Raw genomic sequence first — 21664 nt, 5'->3', positions numbered from 1 at the left:
AAGTCAGCTCCAATCTCTTAATAGCAAGGTGCTTGTCTTTTGTTCTTACTAGTAGACACACAATTCCACAGTGAAGTGAACCTGACGAGAATAGACTGTATGTATCATGTTGAGTTAAGAGAATTTTGGGGGCCTATAAACTAGGCTATACAAACAGCAATGAGAAGGGAAGACACACATCAAGCACTCTAGATGCCATGAGAATAAAGATTAGTAATTCAACCTCAAAAGAACTTGGCATGAGAGAGACCAATCTAAGGGTCCGTTACAGTGGGCAGTAATACCCTAGCTCAGTAGTTAGAAATTTGTCAGTTTCTGTCTTAGAAATGCACTACCTCTGTTAACAAGCAGAGACAGTACTATGTAAAAACATTATTTCACTATTTCAGCCATTAAAAACCACGACTACCTTTCCAGCCATGGCGAGATTTATTAACAGACTGTTAACATTACATAACATAACATGAAGTCTTAGGAAGCAAACAGTAGCAAAGAGACAAGACAGAGCAGAAGTGTGACTGCAAGACATTTATTTAGCTGTGGTGTTTCAGATAAAGTGTGACTGAAAGATGGAGGGGGGGGGGAGAGAGATATCTGCCAATCTGAAAGCATGACCTTGAGATCTACTTCAGCAATTGGTACCTCTGTTTCCTTTTGATGTTTGTATGCTTACAATATGACAAAGGGCTGACATCAGAGATTGGCAGTCTGGTTAAATAATTGAGCTCTGAAAAGATTAGTTCAGTTTTGCAGAGCTTTAGACCTTTATGATTCCCAGTCCTCTTCATCCTCATCCCCAGCTGGCTGCTGTGGAGGTGGTAACGGTGGTATTGTGTCTGACATACGGGCAAAAGCTCCACCAGGTGTGCTGGGCGCATCACCACTTCCGTCTCCCACAGCAGGTCCTTTCCCAGAGATTCCTACAAAGGGGATAAAAGACTGAGAACAAGGGCCTACAAAGAAAGCGACCCTAAAGCAGGCATTATCTAGGATGGAAGTTGTTGAGTTTGATGCAGTTTTCAGGCCAGGAAAGGCCTAGCTGATCAGGAACTGCATGCCTCAAATACACCCTATCCCACATGCCAGCAGCTCTTCTAGAAAACATTCATTCTTCTGAGATGGGTGCTGCTGCCAAACTCGCTGCACTTGCCCTAAATGGCTAGTAAAATGCTACTTGGTGGACAAAGCATGGGATGTCTACTTGATAAATGATAAAAATAATTTTCCTGCATATTATACCTTTTCTTCTCATGGCCAGCTTATTAAAAAGATCTGACATTAGGTCTCCTCCTCCTGTGGCTCTCACTGAAACAAAAACAAGGATCAGGCTAGAGAAACAGCATAGTAATACAGCTATAGAAACTCACATTCATGTTACTATTTTGAAGTTTTGTTTTACAGAATCACTGCCTTCAAAGAAAGTTACCTTATCTACCAAGGCACAAATAAGCATCTTTTATTCCTAATTTTTTCAGGGCCAGACCATATGCCTGAATGACACAAGTACATTTTGCAGGTTCAGCAGTCTCCTATGAGACTTCCCTTTAACATCACTTTATGGCCAGCCAGGGTCAATGTAGGAGCAGCTGCCATCTTCCCTCCCTCGGCTTCAGCATATCACATCTGTAACATGCCCAAGCATTGCTGACCCCAGAGGACAGGAGACTCAAACATGATGGGATACTGTTATTCAACAGGTGATGATGGTACATTTGTACTAATTATCCAGCAGGCAGGAGCCACACAACTTTTGACCAAAGGACTTTGATGCTTCAAAGCATAAAACTAACTGGAAATGCTGCCCTTTGTATTTGCAAGTATATCAATGTACTAAATATAATAGAAGGAATTAAATTAGGGGAGCCATGAAAACATTTTTACTTATTTTGCTTCAGTCTTGGGACTCAAGACTTCAGGGCCAGGACTTTGATTCGGAGTTAAGAGGGAAAGAAGATAAGTGAACAAAAAAAAACTTCATTATAGAAATGTGAAAGTATCGACAACCTTGTTCCTGTTCCTTCAGCTTCTTCTTTTCCAGCTTCTTTTCCTTCACGCTGCGGAGCTTGGCTTTCCCGATTCCACCAGCTTGACGGATGGACTCCAGGAGGGAGGCCCGGCTGTTAGAGGGGTTTACCACTTCTGTTGGAGCCCCTTGCACTGCAGTTGGACATAAAGAATTCTAAGCTCAAACATCAAAATCCAGGGACAGAACTTTAAATGACTGAATGCATCATATCAGAGCACATAAAACTGCCAAGACCATGTCAACAAGTCATTGAGGGGACATTACTCAGTCTTCCTGTGCAGCTTGCTTGTTTGCAGGTAGACCTACCAAGCTCATTTGCAAAGGGAAACGCTCCATGGATTCACCTTTTGAAAATCCACCAATGCGCACACAGAGTACTTGTGGATTTTCCCTTCCCTGACCTAAACCCACTGGGCCCTGGGCCCTGTGCCCTGTGCAACAGCACCCATACTTTTATCTGCACTTAAAGGAGGGGGAGGGGCAATTTTCCCCACACCAAATCCTTGGAAAGTTTCTTCTAAAAGCCACAAGCTGTGGAAAATGGAGACTCTTAAATGCAATAGAAATGCCTGCACCTTTTTTTCTATATTATTAAAATGGTAAATGTGATGGAAAGAAATGCCAGTGTTCACCGAAAGCAGGGACCTTTTTGTAAAGACTTCGGGAAGCTAAATGCATCTACATACTGTGCAACTGAGCTCTACAAAAGAAAAAAAAAATCTTCCCAGCAAGTGACTGAAGCAAATGGAATTATTTGCTGTGTCCTGTTAAAGGAATTATTTGTGCATTTTAAATTAAAATAAATTTTAAAAATACACCTTCACACTGTGCTAGAAAGCATGTCTTTGTGTATGTATTTTGTCATTGGGTGTGGACAAAACTCAGCACTGTGTCATACCTTGTGAAGCATTATAAAAAGCATTTATAAAATATTTTTTGTAAGGGAACAAAAGAAGCACAATAAGTACATTACAAGTTAACTATATTTCACTACTGTTCCGTGGGCAAAGTTTAAACTTTGGGTTAGGAAGAATAATTTTTGAACGTTCTTCTGCAGGTAAAAAAGCGCTTTACTCACAAAAATGGCCCTTTAGAAAACTGCCTGACTAAACCGGTTGTAAAATGACACACATCCTTGCTATATGCCCATACTTATGTGCAAAGGGAAGAGGCATTCCAGGTGGAGTCGGAGGGGTTAAAACTTTTGGGCATGCATTTTTATTTTATAATGGATGCATGTAAATTCTCTTAGCAAAATTATGTGCACCAAATAGGTGTAATTCTATGTGTGCAGTTTGACCAGGATAATTTTCAAAGCCGACTTTGGCCCGCAGGACCACTTTTAAAATTGGTGTAACTTCTGCACTTGTTTGCCAACTTGTGCACAATGTTACAAAAATTACTCCCAAAGTGCACAAGAAAATATACAGCAGGGGGAGGCAATTCCAGTCCTGCAAGCCGGTCAGGTTTTCAGGATATTCATACTGAATATTTATGAGGTGCACTTGCCTGCACAGCATGCATATTCATTTTGTATATCCTGAAAACCTATCTGGCTTCTGGCACTCAAGGACCAGAGTTGCCTAATCCTGATAGAGAGCATGGATAATTACTCAGATTCTGCCCTTTGGGCATGGCAAAGTCCAAAGCTGATAGTGACCTCAAGGTCTACAGGTAAAGAGTCTGGGAGTATGAGTCTGCTCTACATTACAAGGAAAACTCAGATAGTGGGCTTGGCTTGCCCAGTAACACACAGGCCGATACAGTACAGTGCGCTCCGTTGGACGCGTGTTTTCCCTTACCCCTTATTCAGTAAGGGGCGGAAAACACGCGTCCAACCCGCAGCACCTAATAGCGCCCTCAACATGCAAATGCATGTTGAGGGCGCTATTATGTATGCCCGCGCGATACAGAAAGTAAAATGTGCAGCCAGGCCGCACATTTTACTTTAAGAAATTAGCACCTACCCAAAGGTAGGCGCTAGTTTCTGCCGGCACCGGGAAAGTGCACAGAAAAGCAGTAAAAACTGCTTTTCTGTGCACCCTCCGACTTAATATCATGGCGACGCCGGCAAAATTGAGCGTCGGCTGTCAAACCCGCTGACAGCCGCTGCTCCGGGTCAAAAGGAGGCGCTAGGGATGCGCTAGTGTCCCTAGCGCCTTCTTTTGCCCGTTTCTACCGCACCACCTAATTTAAATACAGAATCGCGCACGCCGGGAGAGTGGGCGTTCGCCTGCTCTCCCGCGGACTTTACTGTATCGGCCTGTTAATGAGCAATTATTAACATGAAAGCAATGAATGGCACTACATGCCAATTATCAAGACCCTGAACTCATGAAATAATGCAAATGCTGCACTTTGAGAACATCCATTGCTGTTGAATAGATAAAAAGAAAGGAAAAGACAGCTCAGAGTTTAGTCATTTGCAGAAATTTGCCTACCTGCAACTGAATCTTCCCCACTGCTCCTTTGTAACGGTGTAGAAGCAGGCAGGGGTGGAGGTGGTGGAGGAGCATGTGAGGTAACAATTACTGGAGGAGGAGGGGGAGGTGGTGGTGGTGGAGGTGGCAATGCCATTCCTTCATCTTGAAGATCTTAAAATAAAAATAGAAATTTTGAGAAATCTCTAGAGTCCCATTATCTCTTCCATAGCCATTAAAATGCACATTTTCTACTGCATCCCACAGCAAATGTGGTGGTACTACATACCCCTTTGTACACCGACTATACCTCCTATTATACAATCATGTAGCAGTTGCTTACCTGTAACAGGTGTTCTCAGGATAGTAAGATAACCAGTCACATGACATCATCCAACTGTGCCAATGAGCATCTCCCAGAGCACTCTGGCAAAACCTTTCTGGGCTTGTGTGTGAATTCCTGTGCAGCAGTCAACTTGTAGCCCCTCCCCCGCCTTCTCTGTTGACAAGCAGGCATGAATTAGTCATAATGTATGAGTGATGTCATTTGATAGTACCAACATACAGTGCTTCAGCCCAGAAACCCATGAGTCCTGCTGTGGCATGGAAGGAAATGCTGCTGACGCTGTCCATAAACCAACATGGTGTTCATAAGAACATAAGAAATTGCCATGCTGGGTCAGACCAAGGGTCCATCAAGCCGAGCATCCTGTTTCCAACAGAGGCCAAAACCAGGCCACAAGAACCTGTCAAGTACCCAAACACCAAGAAGATCCCATGCTACTGATGCCAGTAATATCAGAGGCCATTCCCTAAGTAAACTTGATTAATAGCAGTTAATGGACTTCTCCTCCAAGAACTTATCCAAACCATTTTTAAACCCAGCTACACTAACTGCATCCTCTGGCAACAAACAGAGTTGTCAATGCATCTGCTGCAGAGTACCTCAGAACTGGCCACTGCCACCCTATATGCAGCTGCTGCGGCACAGAGTTCCTCCTCAACTCTGCAGGCAGCCCTTAGTGAAGATGAGCCAGTCTGAGTTTCTGAAGAGGATGCAGTCCTCCAACTCCAGTGCAGAGAGTTCCCCAGCCAGTGGGAGCCTAGCTATCAGAGCTAGTGAGGAACTTCTTTCCCTACCAGAGAGGGAGGTTAGAGCCTCTACTGTCAAAGATGAAAGGAATTTTCCTGCTTAGTAGCGCTGCCCAAAGCTCTGCACTGTGGTACCTCTTCTCAAAAGCATACAGCATTGGAAATAAGTTCTCATGATGAGGTGGTGGATTCTTCTCTAGGACAGTCCCTTCAGAAAACAGGAAGGAGAAGAAGTGGGATCAGTTCACTCTAGTGCCTACTGGATATGTCCCCCTCAGACCAGTAGAAATCTGTTGCCCTCATCATTGTTGGGGTCATAGCTCAGTGTTCCACTGTGATCGGGAGAGGAAGGAGGAAGATTCCACAGGGATTTCTTCAGATCTCCTGTTGGACTTGCTTCCACATACCTTTCCTCCAGAGAATTTCTGCTACTTTAAGAAGCCAGTGAAGCTTTTTCACAGTGTTCAATAAAAGTTGACTCTATAGCTTCAAAATTGGAATCTTTATTGGCTGGCCATGATAAATTCCATCAGGATACTGCTGGGAAAATAATTGCTCCATAGGATGAAGTTAAATCAGTTAAAACAGTTCAAGCTTCAGGATCAGAGCAATATGTCCGGAAGAGTGGAATTGATTGAAAATAGACGTAGACATTTGAGTCTCCATTTAATTAACTTTCCTCAGGTAATAAGTGAAATGCCTCGTCTCACCCTTCGAAGATATTTCCAGGAGATTTTGAATGTGTCCTCAGATTTGGTTTCATCTATAACAAAAGTCTATTTTCTATCTAGTAAAGCCAATATTCAGATTGGGGCGGATTTTCAAAGGGTTACACGTGTAACCCCGAAAACCCGCTCCTGTGCGCGCCGAGCCTATTTTGCATAGGCTCAGCGACACGTGCAAGCCCCGGGGCGCGCGTATGTCCTGGGGCTTGAAAAGGGGTGGGGCCGGAGCCTCCAGGCACAGCGGCGCGCACAACCTACGCCTGCCCAGAGGCAGGTGTAACTTAGAAGTTAAAGGTAAGGGGGGGTTTACGTAGGGCTGGGGGGCGGGTTAGGTAGGGGAAGGTGGTGCTATTTCCCGCACTACTGCTGGCGATAATGTCCAAAAGATTATCGCCAGCAGCGGTGCTGCCACCCAATTTCTCTAAACCCCTCCCTAACTCCACCTCTTCCCCCAGTTTTAATTTTACCGCCACGATAAGCCCATTATCGCATGCAACAATGGGCTATCGCACCTTGGAAAATGAGCCTATAAATCTGTACCTGAGGCAATGAAGGGTGAAAGTGATTTGCCCAAGATCACAAGCAGCATGAGTAGAATTTGAACCCTGGATTCCCTAATTTTCAGCTTGCTACTAGGTTCACGATAAACCCCCTTCCTGTCATTCAGTATGTAGTATTTATGTTGAGACTGCTAATGATATGAATGTTTAAATGAATAAGTTAAAATTTGATTTTAAATTGTAATATTTGTTTAATTTTAAGAAAGTAAGTTACGTTTTTTGATCATACTGTTTGTTATTTGTTTGATAATGTCAAATATTGTAAACCATTATGATGGTTATAGCCAAATAGTATTTAAAAGCTTTTTAAATCAATAAATAAATTCAGCTGAGGGATTGGTTTTGTGCTCTGGCTCTGAAAGATGCTTATGCACACATTCCCATTCACCCGCCCACTGAAACTGGTGAGGGATACATACTACCAACACAAGGTGTTCCCTCAGCAGCCCCAAAGGTGTTCACAAAATGCCGTGTGGAAGGGGTGGTACAGCTGCTTTGGCACAGAGTTCGTGTGCTCGCTTTTATTTATTTATTTATTTATTTATTAACTTTTATTTACCGACATTCGTGCAGCACATCATGCCGGTTTACAATGAACTCATAACTGGATGATTGTTTGGTGATGGGCCCATCTCCATCAGGAGTTCCTTGAGAAGACTGTACGGCTCCTCCAGTCCCTGGGTTTTCTAGTTAACTTATCAAGTCAAAGCTGGTTCGGTCTCAAATAATTCAGTTTATAGGAGCTTGGATAGACTCACTTCAGGAAAAAGCATTTCTTCCTGTTGAAACAGCACATGGATTTTGCTGAAGGATCTAAAAAGGTCTCTCCTTCAAAAATAGAGTGCATCAGCAAGATCGGTCCTAGTACTTCTCCGGACACATGGTTGTTGTGGTGCATGCACATGTGGGGCCTTCAATGGAGGGGGTTCAGCCCTATCAGTCATTATCCCATTTAATCTCCAAAATCCCAGGGATGAAAGTATCCTTTCAATGGTGGATGAAACCAGAAGTTCTAAAAGATGGGTCTCTTGCTGAGCAGTCCATCAAGTGATAGTCTACCACTGCCTCCACCAAGGGGTGGGGGGCAAATACTTGTATGATGTGGACCCAAGGATTATAATTCATAATAGGGAGCCATTTACAAATCAACCACCTGGAGCTGCGAACCATCTGCTATGCTCTAAGGCCTTTCTATCACATTCTTTCAGGAAAGAAAACCAAGTTGCCATGTTCTACATAAGCAAACAGGGAGGCATGGATGTTTATGTCCTCACCTCCAAATGAAGCCACTTGGGAGAGTATACAGCAAGCATCATAATTTGCCTGCTTTCGGACTTGAGTGCTGAAGGAGAACGGTATTGAAGTTTCGGTGCCTTTCCCTGATGTAGGATGCTCTCTCTGAATCCAAGCTTGACCCTGAGGAATCCTCGTTTGCTGAGCAGGAGGGTGGCCTGCTAATGGGCTTATGTTTCAATTTTAGCTCTAAGGATGAGTGGCACACACTGAACATTAGCGGACAGTGCCACTTCTGGGTCCTTTGGAACCATTGCCTTTGGTGTGGAGTACCAGTCTTTTTGTTTGCAGAGAAAATATTAAGCTCCATAGATGCAAGTTGCTTTAACAGCCTTGAATGACATATTTGATGCCAAAACTAGGGATGATCTGCTCTAGTCCCAAGCAGTGCGAATAAACCTCATGCTGGTCTGTGATGGCCATTTTTCAACTGCAGTATGGAACATATTTGAAGTCATTAAATTTCTTCACCACTGTCAGAAAAATAGACAAAGCAAAATCAAAAGATGTAATTTTTACATGAAGAGGGCATCCAAGGTTGCTGAACGTGGCCAGAGGAAAGGGAAAAAAAATAACTTGGGATTAAGTAGCCATATATAAAAAAATAGAGAAAATATAAAAGTGCTAGAAAAACTAAGGGATAGGAGTTGAAAAAGATTTACTGAGGTGGCTTGATCAGATAAAAATAGAAATTTGTGGTGAGAGATCTGTAATGCGATATGTCTGAACAATACTACGGGGAAAAAAAAATAGACAGATGGGGCTCTATGAGGAAATAGCTGCATATGAATTCCCATGCATGCTGAGAAACACTTTTTCGAGCTTTTCCATAAGGCTATGGGAGATGTTCCACATTGGGGCCAGATGACATCCTCCATATGTGTTGCTGGTCATCCTACTTATCCTTGGAAAATCTCAAGTTCCTTAAGCATGTTAGTATAAATATAATTTTTAAACTATGTCAATTATCAACTAGAGTTGTAGTTTAAAACAATGTTCTCATTCACTTGTCTGTATATAATACACTTCTACAACTACGACTTGCACATGCCTACACACTCACAGGTAGATTTTAAAAGCGTTGCTTGCACAAAAATGGCCTCGTGTGAGCAATGCAAATTTAAGAAGCTGGGCAGTATGCACGTAGATACCTGTGCGCACGTCAAGAATAAGGCGGCAGAAAAGGGGCGTGGCATGGACGTTTAGGGGTGGGGTCATGTTACTTGCGTAACTTTACTACTGATCTTGATGAGGCGCATGGAGAGCGTTAGAGAGTCAATATGAGATTATACATCTCCCACTGAAAGAGGGGCACTTTCAACTCAGGGTGGGGTTGGTTTTTTTTGGGGGGGGGGGGTGTTAACATTGGTCTGCCTAGGACACAAGTGTCTGTAGACCCTTGTAACACTACCCTCTCCAAAACCCACCCTGAGTTGAAAGTACCCCTCTTACAGTGAGAGAGATATAGAGTATCAGATTGTCTCTCTCTCCCCCGCCCCCAATTATGTTCTCTTGTGCGAGTACGCACATAAAGGTTGCACACATATGCCCGGCAGGGATATTTTAAATGATACGTGTGTACTTGCATGTACAATAAAAAATTAAGTGTATCTCTGCTCGTATGCCCAATATGCGCGTTTATGGGCACACACATGCTCCTTTTAAAATTAGCCAATCAGTGCCTCTGAAATGAATATATTCATTTTTTCAGAATTTTTATAGGGATCTTTTCAATTTATTTTCAGTGTCCAAAAGACAAATAGCTATAATTGTTAAAATTCTTTTGCATGAAGTTTTTTTTTTTTAATTTTAACTTGGTAATGTTGCAGTGAGAAACTGCTGTAATTTTTGCAACATGACACTTACATGATGCTATGATATCCCTGACAGAGGGAGCTTCCTCTTCTACTATGCCAATCTGGTTGCACCAGCAAGGATAATTCTCCCAGGACAAGCAGGATGGTAGTCCTCACATATGGGTGACCATCAGATGGAGCCCTGTCACAGAATACTTTTGTCATTTTCTAGAACTTTGACTGGAACCCCTGGCACCCATGTCCAGCATGCCACTAACCTTGCAGCCACCAGGGGTCCACCTTCAGTCTCTTTTATTCCACGCAGCAGTTGCCTCACGGTTAGGAGCTCTGTGAGACATTCTCACAACTTTCCTCATGGAAATATTTGAAGTTTATCTTCTTAAAATCACCCTCACCGGGGTCCCCATTCGCTCTCCGTTCCCTCCGCCCGCACCCACCCTCTTTTTCGATGGTGACCGGGTTTAGAAAATGCCCCGAGTGTCCGAGGACCATATCCATCACGGACCAGCACAGTGTTTGTGTTTTGTGCTTAGGTCCCTCGTAGGACGTCAGTCGATGCCCTAGTTGTGCATAAAGGATCCCCAAAGGCTGGCGTGCTCGTCTGGACAAGATGGCAAATTTGTTTAAGTCTAAACATTCTGCTCCATCGACTCCAGTTCAAATGCCACCGACTGGAGAGGGTCCATTGACCTCGGAGATGCCCCGCCAGGAACATCGTGGAGCAGGTGAACGTCCATCACTGACAGCATCGAAGGCATCAATGTCATTGTCCTCAGTGGCGGAGGACTGGAGTGAGGGAAACATAGTCACCGGCACCAACGTGTGTCCCCGCCCAGTGCAAGCACCAATACTGCAGCGGCAGACTTCCATCGAGCCACCTGCAAAGAGGGCCCGGGACCCCAAGGCGTTCCCCCCCCAATATTGGTGCCAGGCACAGAGCCTCCACGAACTCCCATGGAAGCTCCGGTGATGCCTAGCCTGCCTCCTACCCCAGCTGCCGTGCCATCCATGCTGGATTTTCGGGAGGAACTGGACCGCATGGTCCAAGAGGCAGTGCTGAATGCCCTTCGGGGCTTCCATTCTCCACCGGTGCTGGCCCCCATACCGGAACCGGCGTCCTCGATGTTCGCACCGCTCCTCGAGAGCCTGGATACCCTCATCGGTGCCCTACCGACTCAGCCCGTGCCATCGGATGCACCGGCACTGAGTCGACCATCGAGGCCTCCGCAGGTCCCGATTTCCATACCAGGTTCCTCGGAGAAAGAAGGACGTCCAGCCCGATCCCACCATGGAATCCACAGATGCCGGAGCCTGTTCCAGGGCCATCTGGACTGTCTGTGCCTAAGCGCACTGCATCTGCCTCGGTGCCGACACTGCCTCTGTCGATGCTGATGCCGCATACATTGATGCCACTTCGACATCCACTGATGCCTTTTCGCCCTCCAGGTTCTGGCATCCTTCCTCCCTCAGGAATCCGGTGGGAGAGGAAGACACTCTCTATGATCCATGGGAGGAGGCATCCTCAGATCATTCCTCACAAGATTCCGAGGAATTGCTTTCAGAGCCTTCACCTCCTGAAGAGAGGCGTCTTTCTCCCCCGGAGTACCTCTCTTTTGCCAGCTTTGTCAAGGAAATGTCTGAGACTATACCATTTCCATTGATAACGGAGGAGGACGCTCAACACAAACTGTTGGAGGTCTTACAATTTGAAGATGATCCAAAAGAGGTGATGGCGATACCAGTACATGAAGTTCTCCTTGATCTCTTGCACCATCCAGGTACTGTTCCTCCAGTAAACCGGAAGACAAATGCTACTTACCTGGTCCAGCAAGCCCCAGGTTTTCAGAAAAGCCAATTGCCCCACCACTCTGTGGTTGTAGAATCAGCCCAGAAGGTGGCTAAAAAATCCCGTCCAAACTCCTCTGCTCCTCCAGGAAAGGATCAAAAATCATTGGATGCAATGGGATGTAGGCTCTTTCAAGGGTCCATGTTGCTAGCATGAATAGCAGCATATCAAGTATACATGACCCAATATAACAGAAATCTCTGGAAACAAATCCAAGAATTTGCAGAGACTTTACCACATCAACAACAAGAGACCTTGTCCTCCATCCTACACAAAGGATTGGAAGCAGGTAAACACAAGGTCAGAGCTGCTTACGACTCTTTTGAAACAGCATCCAGAGTCTCGGCAGCGGGCATCAGTGCTAGACACTGGGCCTAGCTCAAGGCCTCAGACTTATGCCCAGAGGTGCAGAATAAGCTTGCTGATCTCCCCTGTACAGGAGAAAACCTGTTCGGGGACAAGATCCAAGACACAGTGGCCTAGGTAAAAAGACCATCATGAGACCCTGCATCAACTATCAACTGCCACCTCAGATGCCATCCTCTGTAGTCCGCAGAGGCATATGCAGGGATGTCAGGGAGCAATTCTATAGACCATGCAGGTATTATCCTCCCACATCCCATGCTCAACCAGCTCGGCTCCTCAGAGAGGACATGCACGCCCGATGAGGACACCTAGAGAGCAGCCAGCTCACAAGCTGGTCCTGCGACTGAATTTTGACTCCTTTCCAGAGAGCAACAACCAACCATCCTTGATCCCAAGTCCACCAGTGGGAGGTCGTCTTTATCACTTTGTAACCAATTGGCAACCAATTACCACGGACCAGTGGGTACTGTCCATCATAACCCATGGCTACCGTCTAAATTTTTCAGCTGTACCCCCGGACTCCTCACCCAGTCTAGAGTGGAGCCGGGACGATCACACAACACTTCTCGAGTCAGAACTCTCAAGCCTTCTGTATGCCAGGGCCATAGAACCAGATCCCCTAACCCAGCAGGGGAGAGGATTCTATTCCAGTTATTTCCTAATTCCAAAAAAGACCGTCGGCCTCTGGCCAAATCTGGACCTCAGTGCCTTAAACACATTTCTTTACAAGGAACGGTTCAGGATGGTGTCCCTGGGCACCATCCTACCTCTCCTACATCAAGGGGATTGGCTCTGTTCTCTGGACCTTCAAGACTCATATGCCCATATTGCAAACTTCGCTACTCATGGCAAGTACTTAATATTCGTGGTGGGTCACAGGCATTATCATTGTCTCGACTGGCTCATAAAAAGCCAGTCGAGACAAGGGGCCCTCGACTCTCGGTCTCACTATAAGGCTCCTGCTCTCACTGGGTTTTCTAGTCAACTACCTGAAATCCCACTTGACACAGTCTCTTCTTTATAGGAGCAGACCTAAACACCACAGTAGCCAAAGCGTTCTTACCCGACGACCGAGCAACCACGCTGTCCAACCTCGCCAGCTCTATCCGCAGTTGAAAAACATCCTTGGCTCGCCAACTACTCAAGTTGGTTGGCCACATGGCATCAACAGTCAACGTCACCCCAATGGCACGCTTGGCCATGAGACTGACACAATGGATTTTAAAGTCTCAGTGGCATCAAGCCACTCAGCCGTTTGTGTCCCTTGACCACATAACCAGTCAACTTCATTTGTCTCTTACTTGGTGGACACACAAGGCCAACTTACAAACAGGTCTAACCTTCCAGCAACCAGCTCCTCAGGTAACCTTAACCATGGACACCTCCAACCTAGGTTGGGGAGCCCATGTCGAAGGCCTTCAAACCCAAGGGACTTGGACAAAAACCAAAGCAATCTGTCAGATCAACTTCCTGGAGCTTCGGGTGATGGTAGTCTTGATTCAAACAGACAACCAGGTAGCAATGTGGTACCTGAACAAGCAGAGAGGCACAGGCTCTTATCTGCTCAGGAGGCAGCACAGATTTGGGCCTGGGACCTGTCGCATTCCATACTACTGCGAGCCACTTACCTGGCAGGCACAGAGAATGCACTAGTGGACTGCCTCAGCCGAAGCTTCCAGCCCCACGAGTGGCCTCTGGATCCCTCTGTTGCAGGCAGAATCTTCCACCGGTGGGGTCAGCCGGATATCGACCTCTTTGCGTCCAGCCAGAACTGCAAAGTGGATAGATTCTGCTCTCTACACAGGGACCGAAGAGCACCAACCATGGATGCCTTTGCCCGTCCCTGGAACACAGGCCTGCTATATGCTTACCCTCTGATTCCGCTAATAAGCAAGACTCTCATGAAGCTACAACAGGACCAAAGCTTAATGATACTCATATCCTGTATTGGCCACACCAAGTCTAGTTTCCCATACTTCTCGACCTCTCTGTCCAGGAACCCATTCGCCTGGGCACAGCGCCCAATCTCAAAACAGAATCACGGCAAGTTACGCCACCCGAACCTCCAGACCCTATCCCAGACAGCCTGGATGTTGAAAGGTTGATACTACAACCCCTCAACTTTTCTACTAGTGTATCTCAAGTCCTTATAGCTTCACGTAAGCCTTCCATGCAGAAGTCTTACTGCTCTAAATGGAAAAGGTTTACAGGGTGGTGCACACAAAAATACCTTAACCCCTTTTGGTGTCCCATACCAGCACTCTTGGATTATCTCTGGCACCTCTCGGAATCTGGCCTACAGACTTCCTCCATACGAGTACATCTCAGTGCCATCTCTGCTTACCATCAAGGAGTAGGGGGATGCACCGATAACGGCTCAACCCTGGTCAGTCGATTTATGAGAGGCTTAATACAGCTTATGCCACCTCTATGACTACCGGTTGTGGCAGGGGACCTCAACGTGGTACTTGCACGGCTAATGCGTTCTCCCTTTTGAGCCACTGTGAACTCCGATTGCTACTAGGAAAATTACTTTCCATGTAAGATATCACATCTGCTCGCAGGGTAAGTGAGTTACAGGCCCTTGTGACCTACTCACCTTACACAAGGTTCCTCCATGACTGGGTGGTTCTCCGGACTCACCCTAAATTCCTTCCTAAGGTGGTAACAGATTTTCACTTAAATCAGTCCACTTTCTTTCCAAGGCCCCACGCTCATCCAGGTGAGCGAGCTCTATACACCTTGGACTGTAAGCGTGCACTAGCATTTTATTTAAACCACACTACTGCCCACAAAAAAAAAATCCACCCAACTCTTTGTTTCTTTTGACAAAAACAAGCTTGGAGTTGCAGTGGGCAAGCAAACTCTCTCCAACTGTTTGGCAGACTGCATTGAATTCTGCTACCAACAAGCAGGCCTTCCACTTCAGGGACGAGTGAAAGCGCACTCAGTCAGGGCCATGGCAACTTCAGTAGCACACTACAGTTTCAGTATCGATGGCTGACATCTGCAGGGCTGCGACATTGAGCTCTCTCCACACCTTGGCAGCTCACTACTGTCTAGACAAGGCTGGACAAGACTCTGTCTTTGGCCAGTCTGTCCTAAGGAATTTATTTCCAGTGTAGAAACCCAACTCGTCCTACCTCAACCTGCTGTGATTTTCAGGCTGCCTCATCACTGCCAACAGCACCCCAGTTGTTGTGCCTGCTGCACATGTGTGCTGGTTGGCCTGATTCGTTCGACTCAGCCTGTAGCTTGCTAGTCACCCATATGTGAGGACTCCCATCCTGCTTGTCCTGTGAGAAAGCAGAGTTGCTTACCTGTAACAGGTGTTCTCCCAGAACAGCAGGATGTTAGTCCTCACGAAACCCACCCGCAACCCCGCGGATTGGGTTTGATAACATTTTCTTATTTCATTTTTTGCTCATACGTTTGCTACAAACAAGATTGAAGGGGGACCCTGGTGGCCGCAGGGTTAATGGCATGCCGGGCATGCTCAGTGTGCTAGTCAAAGTTCTAGAAACTTTGGCAAAAGTATTCCATGACAGGGCTCCATCTGATGATGTCACCCATATGTCACCCATATGTCACCGAAACTATAGCTAACAAGCTATGCCCTTCAATTACAAAAAAACCACACCAGAATTCCTCCAAAAGACAGCCCTGGTTCTCCTCAGAACTAAGAAAGCTCAAACTCCAACTAAGACAAAATGAGGCTAAATGGCGCAAAAACCCAGGAACCAACACCCTTTCAATCTACAAATCATCTCTGCACCAATACAAATCAAGCACCCTAAGATCCAAGAGGGACTATTACGCCTCGAAGATACACGACCTGGTATTCGATGCCAAAGCCCTCTTCAGCTATGTAGCCAACCTCACACAATTAAACCAACCAGAGATTCCACATGACCAAGCTCAATCGAAAGCGGAAGAATTAGCTCTATTCTTCAGCAACAAAATCAACACTCTTCTATCTCAGCTCCCCACTAACCATACTGTTCCACTAACCACTCGTCAACCCTCAATCAACTACACTCAGTTAGAAGAACTTGACACAACTTCATCCATGGAGATCCAAGGAATTCTAAGGAAAATGAAACCTTCCTCCCACCCTTCAGATCACATCCCAGCTAAACTACTACTATCAATTCCAGATTCTATCGCCAAAACACTGGCAGATATCATAAACTGCTCCCTCACTCAAGGACTCTACCCGGACAACCTCAAACTAGCCTCACTCAAACCCCTTCTCAAAAAACCAAATCTGGACCCAAACGATCCTAACAACTTTAGACCTATAGCCAACCTCCCCTTCATAGCCAAGATAATGGAAAAATTGGTAAACTCCCGACTCTCAAACTACCTTGAAGACAATAACCTACTTTTCCCATCACAATACGGATTCCGTAAAACCTTAAGCACGGAAGCCCTTCTCATCTCTATTACCGACCACATCATCCTAGGCTTAGACAAAGGACAATCCTTCCTTCTGATCCTACTCGACCTTTCGTCTGCATTTGACACGGTCAATCACTCTCTTCTCATCAACCAACTAACAGCCATAGGTATCTCGGGCACCGCCCTATCTTGGTTTAGAACCTTCCTCAGCAACAGAGGATATAAGGTTAAGATTCATAATAAAGAATCCTCTCTTCACCCTGCGTCAGTAGGAGTCCCTCAGGGCTCATCCCTGTCTCCTACCTTGTTTAACATTTATCTGTTACCTTTATGTAAACTTCTCACTGACCTCAATCTCAAACACTTCCTCTACGCTGACGATATTCAGGTCCTGATCCCCATCAAGGAGTCACTCGCAAAAACACTGTCTCACTGGGAAACCTGCCTCCAAAATATCAAACAGCTTCTCACAAGTCTCAACCTTATACTAAATTCTTCAAAAACGGAACTTCTACTCATCACACCAGAAAACAGCTCCCTCACACCCACTCATCCAGCCTTACCAAATACTACACAAGTGAGAGACCTAGGAGTTCTAATTGACAATCACCTAAACCTGAAAGCGAACATCAACAAAACCACCAGAGACTGCTTTTATAAGCTCCAAGTGCTGAAAAGAATACGGCCTCTCTTCCACACACATGACTTCAGAACGATTCTACAATCAATCATTTTCGCAAAGCTGGACTATTGTAACTCCATCATGCTTGGTCTCCCTTCTTCACACACCAAACCATTGCAAATGGTCCAAAATGCCTCCGCCCGTATACTCACTAACACCAGGAGAAGAGAACACATAACCCCTATCCTGATGGGCCTCCACTGGCTGCCTATCCACTTCAGAATAATCTACAAGACCATTCTCACCATTTTCAAAAACATCCATCAATTAGCCCCAATCGATCTCCATATCCCCCTCCGATTACACTACTCAACAAGACCGACAAGAGATGCTTACAAAGGATCTCTTCAAGTACCTCCAGCCAAAACTACCAGACACATCACGCTTAGAGATCGGGCCTTCTCCACAGCTGGTCCAACTTTATGGAACGCCATTCCCCTGGATCTTAGAATGGAACCCAGCATCTCAACATTCAAGAAAAGACTCAAGACGTGGCTGTTCACGCAGGCCTTTCCTAACTCCAACATTACTTAACCTCCTCCAATCAACATTCTTCGCTAGTAATAGCATTAATAGCCAATCAACATTCTTCGCTAGTAATAGCATTAATTACTTAACCTCCTCCAATCAACATTCTTCGCTAGTAATAGCATTAATAGCCAATCAACATTCTTCGCTAGTAATAGCATTAATAGCCACCTCTTATAATGTTATTATATATATATATATATATATATATAATTATTTGATCTTCATTTTCCTTCTTACTCCTAGTTATTGATTCCCTGTTACATGTAACTGCTTTTCTGCACCATTGTTCAAATTGTAAAGTTTATTGCACCCCTGTTTCTTGTGAACCAGCATGATGGGACTACTGTCTTGAATGTTGGTATATAAAAAAACTTAAATAAATAAATAAATAAATATGTGAGGACTAACATCCTGCTGTCCTGGGAGAACACCTGTTACAGGTAAGTAACTCTGCTTTCTCCATGCTTTTAGTGTTTTTCATATGTTTGAGTGGTGTGCTGACAGAGAGGCATCCCTTTCAGCACAATGTGCAAAACCAGAAGGATAATGCAATTTCATAGAATATTTTTTTATATTAAAGAATTAAATCATCAAATACCCATTACAGCAAGTGCATTTTTATTTTGCACAAGTTCACATATGCAGTTTATTGCTGAATAAACCTAATTAGACATGGATACTAAGATGTCCGTATTAAAAGGGGTTTGATCAAGTAACTTTTCAGTTACCCAGACAAAAACCTGTAATTAAACATTTCCCCTCTCTAAACAACTCTCTTCCTCATAGGTAAAATTTAGTTTGGTAAAAAGGAGGATGGAGGGCTTAATTTAGCCAGGTAGCACCGACATTGAATACTACCTGGATAATCTTACCCAGGTGAGCCTGGTCATAAAAAAGTCCTAGTTAACTGGGTAACTTTAGGCAAGGAGCTGCAATGGTACACTTACCTGGGTAAGTCCCACCGAATTTCTTACTTAAACTTACTCAGATAAATTCCCACTCCCCACAGCATATTATCATCAATTTTGGCATGGAAATATTTGGTAATCCAAAGAAAATTAAATTACTTTTTATCTATACACTGTTCTTCTGTCACTCTTCAAACTATTGATTCTTGCTCGCCCTCTGATCTACCAAGCTCACGCATAGACTAGCTTACCTGGCTTGAACGTCTCCAAGGACTCTGTGTTGAACATGGGCAGCTCTGGAATTGTGCTGCCTGGTGCAGAGGGTGCAATACCAGGGCCTAGGTCTGCACTGTACATGAGGTCATCAGCAATGCCAGGCAAATCAGGGAGATAGGTTGGAACATCAATCTCTGGAACCTGACCAAGATCTGGCACATAGAAGTAATTTTCTGCAGTCTAAAGGAGAAAACCAACAGGACAATGCTCTAGAAGTTGGATTTCAAAAGAACGCTGGAATGGAAAAAGGCTATAATGAAGGATACAATATCTTTATAGCAACTCCCTTCTAGTTAGACTTCCTAATAAATTGGCATTTTTTGTTGAGGACTGGATTCTATTTTTCTGTAAAGAATGCCAAAGATACATGAAAGGGAACGAGAGTAGAAAAGAATTTCTGCCTTTAACATATATAGCAAAGTTGTTGGAACTCATCTGGGCAAAAAATTAAGTTTTCGCAGTGAAAAAACGTCACTATGCAGTTATGTGTCAGTGAATGATCCTTTTAAATCTGAGTAGTAGATGAAAAAAGAAAAAAAAAGATCACCATCTTTATGCCTGCAGGATATAAAACAAAGGTGATCCTTTTATAATGAAGGAATGAATGAGCAGAGCTAAGCCTCGGAAGAATGGGGGGAGAGAATATGAATGAAAAGTACAAATTTTAAGTCCTAGGGGAGCTAAAAGATGAAGCATGACCCATTGATATTGTATATATATGGTTGCAGTACAAGCATTCAGATGCCTGAATGTATCTATATGGGATCATAATTTAACTGTATTGTTTCTGGTATGCATATACTGTATACAGTTGTGCTCATAAGTTTACATACCCCTGGCAGAATTTGTAAAATGGAGTATTTTTAAGAAAACATGAGTGATCAGACAAAACACGACTCATTGGTAATGTGTTTCAAATTAAACTATTAAACATCACAGAATTGCACAATCATTAAACAAACCATAGTAGTAAGAGAAATAATAAAATGGTCCTGTTCAAAAGTTTACATACCCAACTTTGATCCAAGATGGCCGCACTGGCAGCGCACGATTGAGCTTGCTTTCATCTGGCTTTGGTTTCATTTTGTATAATAGCTCATTCCGGCCGTAAGCGATGGGCTAGAGAGCAAAATACTCCAGCTGCGTCTTTTTCAAGTCCTGTCGTAGGGCCGATGGACACTCATCTTGTGCGGGAGAAATTCAATCCGGGTGAAGGCTTGATGGAGTCATGCCAGGAAGAAGAAGGACTCAGCCCTCTCCCTCAGCCATTTACATTTTTCTCTCTGGAAAAGTGGCTCCCTCCTAATCCTGCAAGGTCGCATGAAACGCAACAAGATGCCGACTGATGATGACGGGTGTGGTGGCTCCTGTCCTGAGGCAGCTGCACACGCGGGGATCACCTCAGTACCAGCTGACATTCTCGGTACAACAGAGAGAAACGATGTAACAGGCTTAACGGCAGATTGGAGAAACTGTTAAGCCACTAGAAGAAATGTCCTTTTCTGAGCTGGTAAGACCAGTTCATATTTGTTTTGAATCTATTTGGGAAGCTATCCAGACTTTAAATAATATCATCTCAGGGAAATTTAATCCAGAGGTCAATTGGGTTAATGCTTTAGAGACTCGTGTGCAGACACTAAAAAAGTGAAATTACTGACCATAAAAAAATCTTTGGAGAATGCAACTGTGGAATTCCAAAGTGGTACTGTATTGTAACAGGCTCTTATTAAAAGGAATCAAGCGCGTATCTCCAGATTGGAACAAATGGAGAATCAATTTCGAGGAAGAAATTTACGTTCCATTAATTTTCCCAAGGATCCACTTATTTATCCTAAAGACATGTGGAAAAAATATTTGCTGGAAGTTTTAAAAATTCCTGAGCAAGCGCTACCATTGGCTACTAGGGTCTATCTTCCACCCTTTAAAAAAAAGATACTTCAAATAATGGGAATATGCAAGTTCTTTCCCCGACTGAGACAGCTGGAATCTCACCGCAATTATTGAATCCTCAGACACTGACATGGTTACTCCTGCCACCCTTATAGTAACTTTTCTTAAGGCGTCAGATTTGAGACTGGATTCTAAGAATGTTCTTTCGACAGGGTCAGGAAACTTTCCTAAATTTAAAAGTTCATGTATATCCTGATAGTGCTAGATCTACTCAAAAGAAGAGGAGGCAACTTTTGTTATTAAGGCCCAAGGTGTTAGACTTGGGTGCTTTTTTCTTGTTAAAATTTCCCTGCAAATATCTTATTAAATATCAAAATGATACATACATTTTCTTTTCCCCCTGTGCAATTAACAGCTTTTTGGAGTGATAAATTGCCTTTTATATTAACATCTTCTCCTATTGTAGGCAGTTAAGCCTTTACTTGTTCGGTGATTAGACCGCTCTATATAATATTAGGTCTCCCTTATATGCCGGCATTTACCTTTTGAAATTTGATTCTGATTTTCTTTTTCCTGAGGTTGTGATCCTTGGATTTCTTTAGCTTGAGGACTAGGATTAAATCAGACTAATATATTCTCTCTCTTTGGTTAAATTTTATTTCCTTTTTTCTGTAACAAGGAATTGTTTAAGTTCCTTTTTGTCTCAAAGTTTTCTAATTCAAGTATATTCTTGGAATATATACTGAAATTCAATAAATAAATAATAAAACAGTGTACATACCCTTAGTTCTTAATATGTATTGTCCTTTTTTGCATCAGTGATGGTTTGCA

At 44.2% G+C, this 21664-nt stretch overlaps 1 protein-coding gene across 1 annotated transcript in view; it reads right to left on the bottom strand.

Moving 5' to 3' along the window:
• Nucleotides 1-410: 410 nt before the first annotated feature.
• The window catches only part of LOC115082082 (WASH complex subunit 1-like), a 107346-nt gene continuing 86092 nt past the window's right edge, over nt 411-21664 (bottom strand). Inside the window, exons 6-10 of the mRNA XM_029586348.1 lie at nt 18919-19123; nt 4468-4620; nt 2005-2157; nt 1240-1305; nt 411-920 (exon numbers count right to left, since the gene is read on the bottom strand). Coding sequence (XP_029442208.1) covers nt 766-920; nt 1240-1305; nt 2005-2157; nt 4468-4620; nt 18919-19123 — 732 coding nt within the window. The 3' untranslated portion in view covers nt 411-765. The remainder of the gene's footprint in view (nt 921-1239; nt 1306-2004; nt 2158-4467; nt 4621-18918; nt 19124-21664) is intronic.

The sequence above is a fragment of the Rhinatrema bivittatum genome, unplaced genomic scaffold (genome assembly GCF_901001135.1).
Source record: "Rhinatrema bivittatum unplaced genomic scaffold, aRhiBiv1.1, whole genome shotgun sequence".
Classification (NCBI taxonomy): domain Eukaryota; kingdom Metazoa; phylum Chordata; class Amphibia; order Gymnophiona; family Rhinatrematidae; genus Rhinatrema; species Rhinatrema bivittatum.
This window is presented reverse-complemented; position numbering and strand designations above follow the sequence as displayed.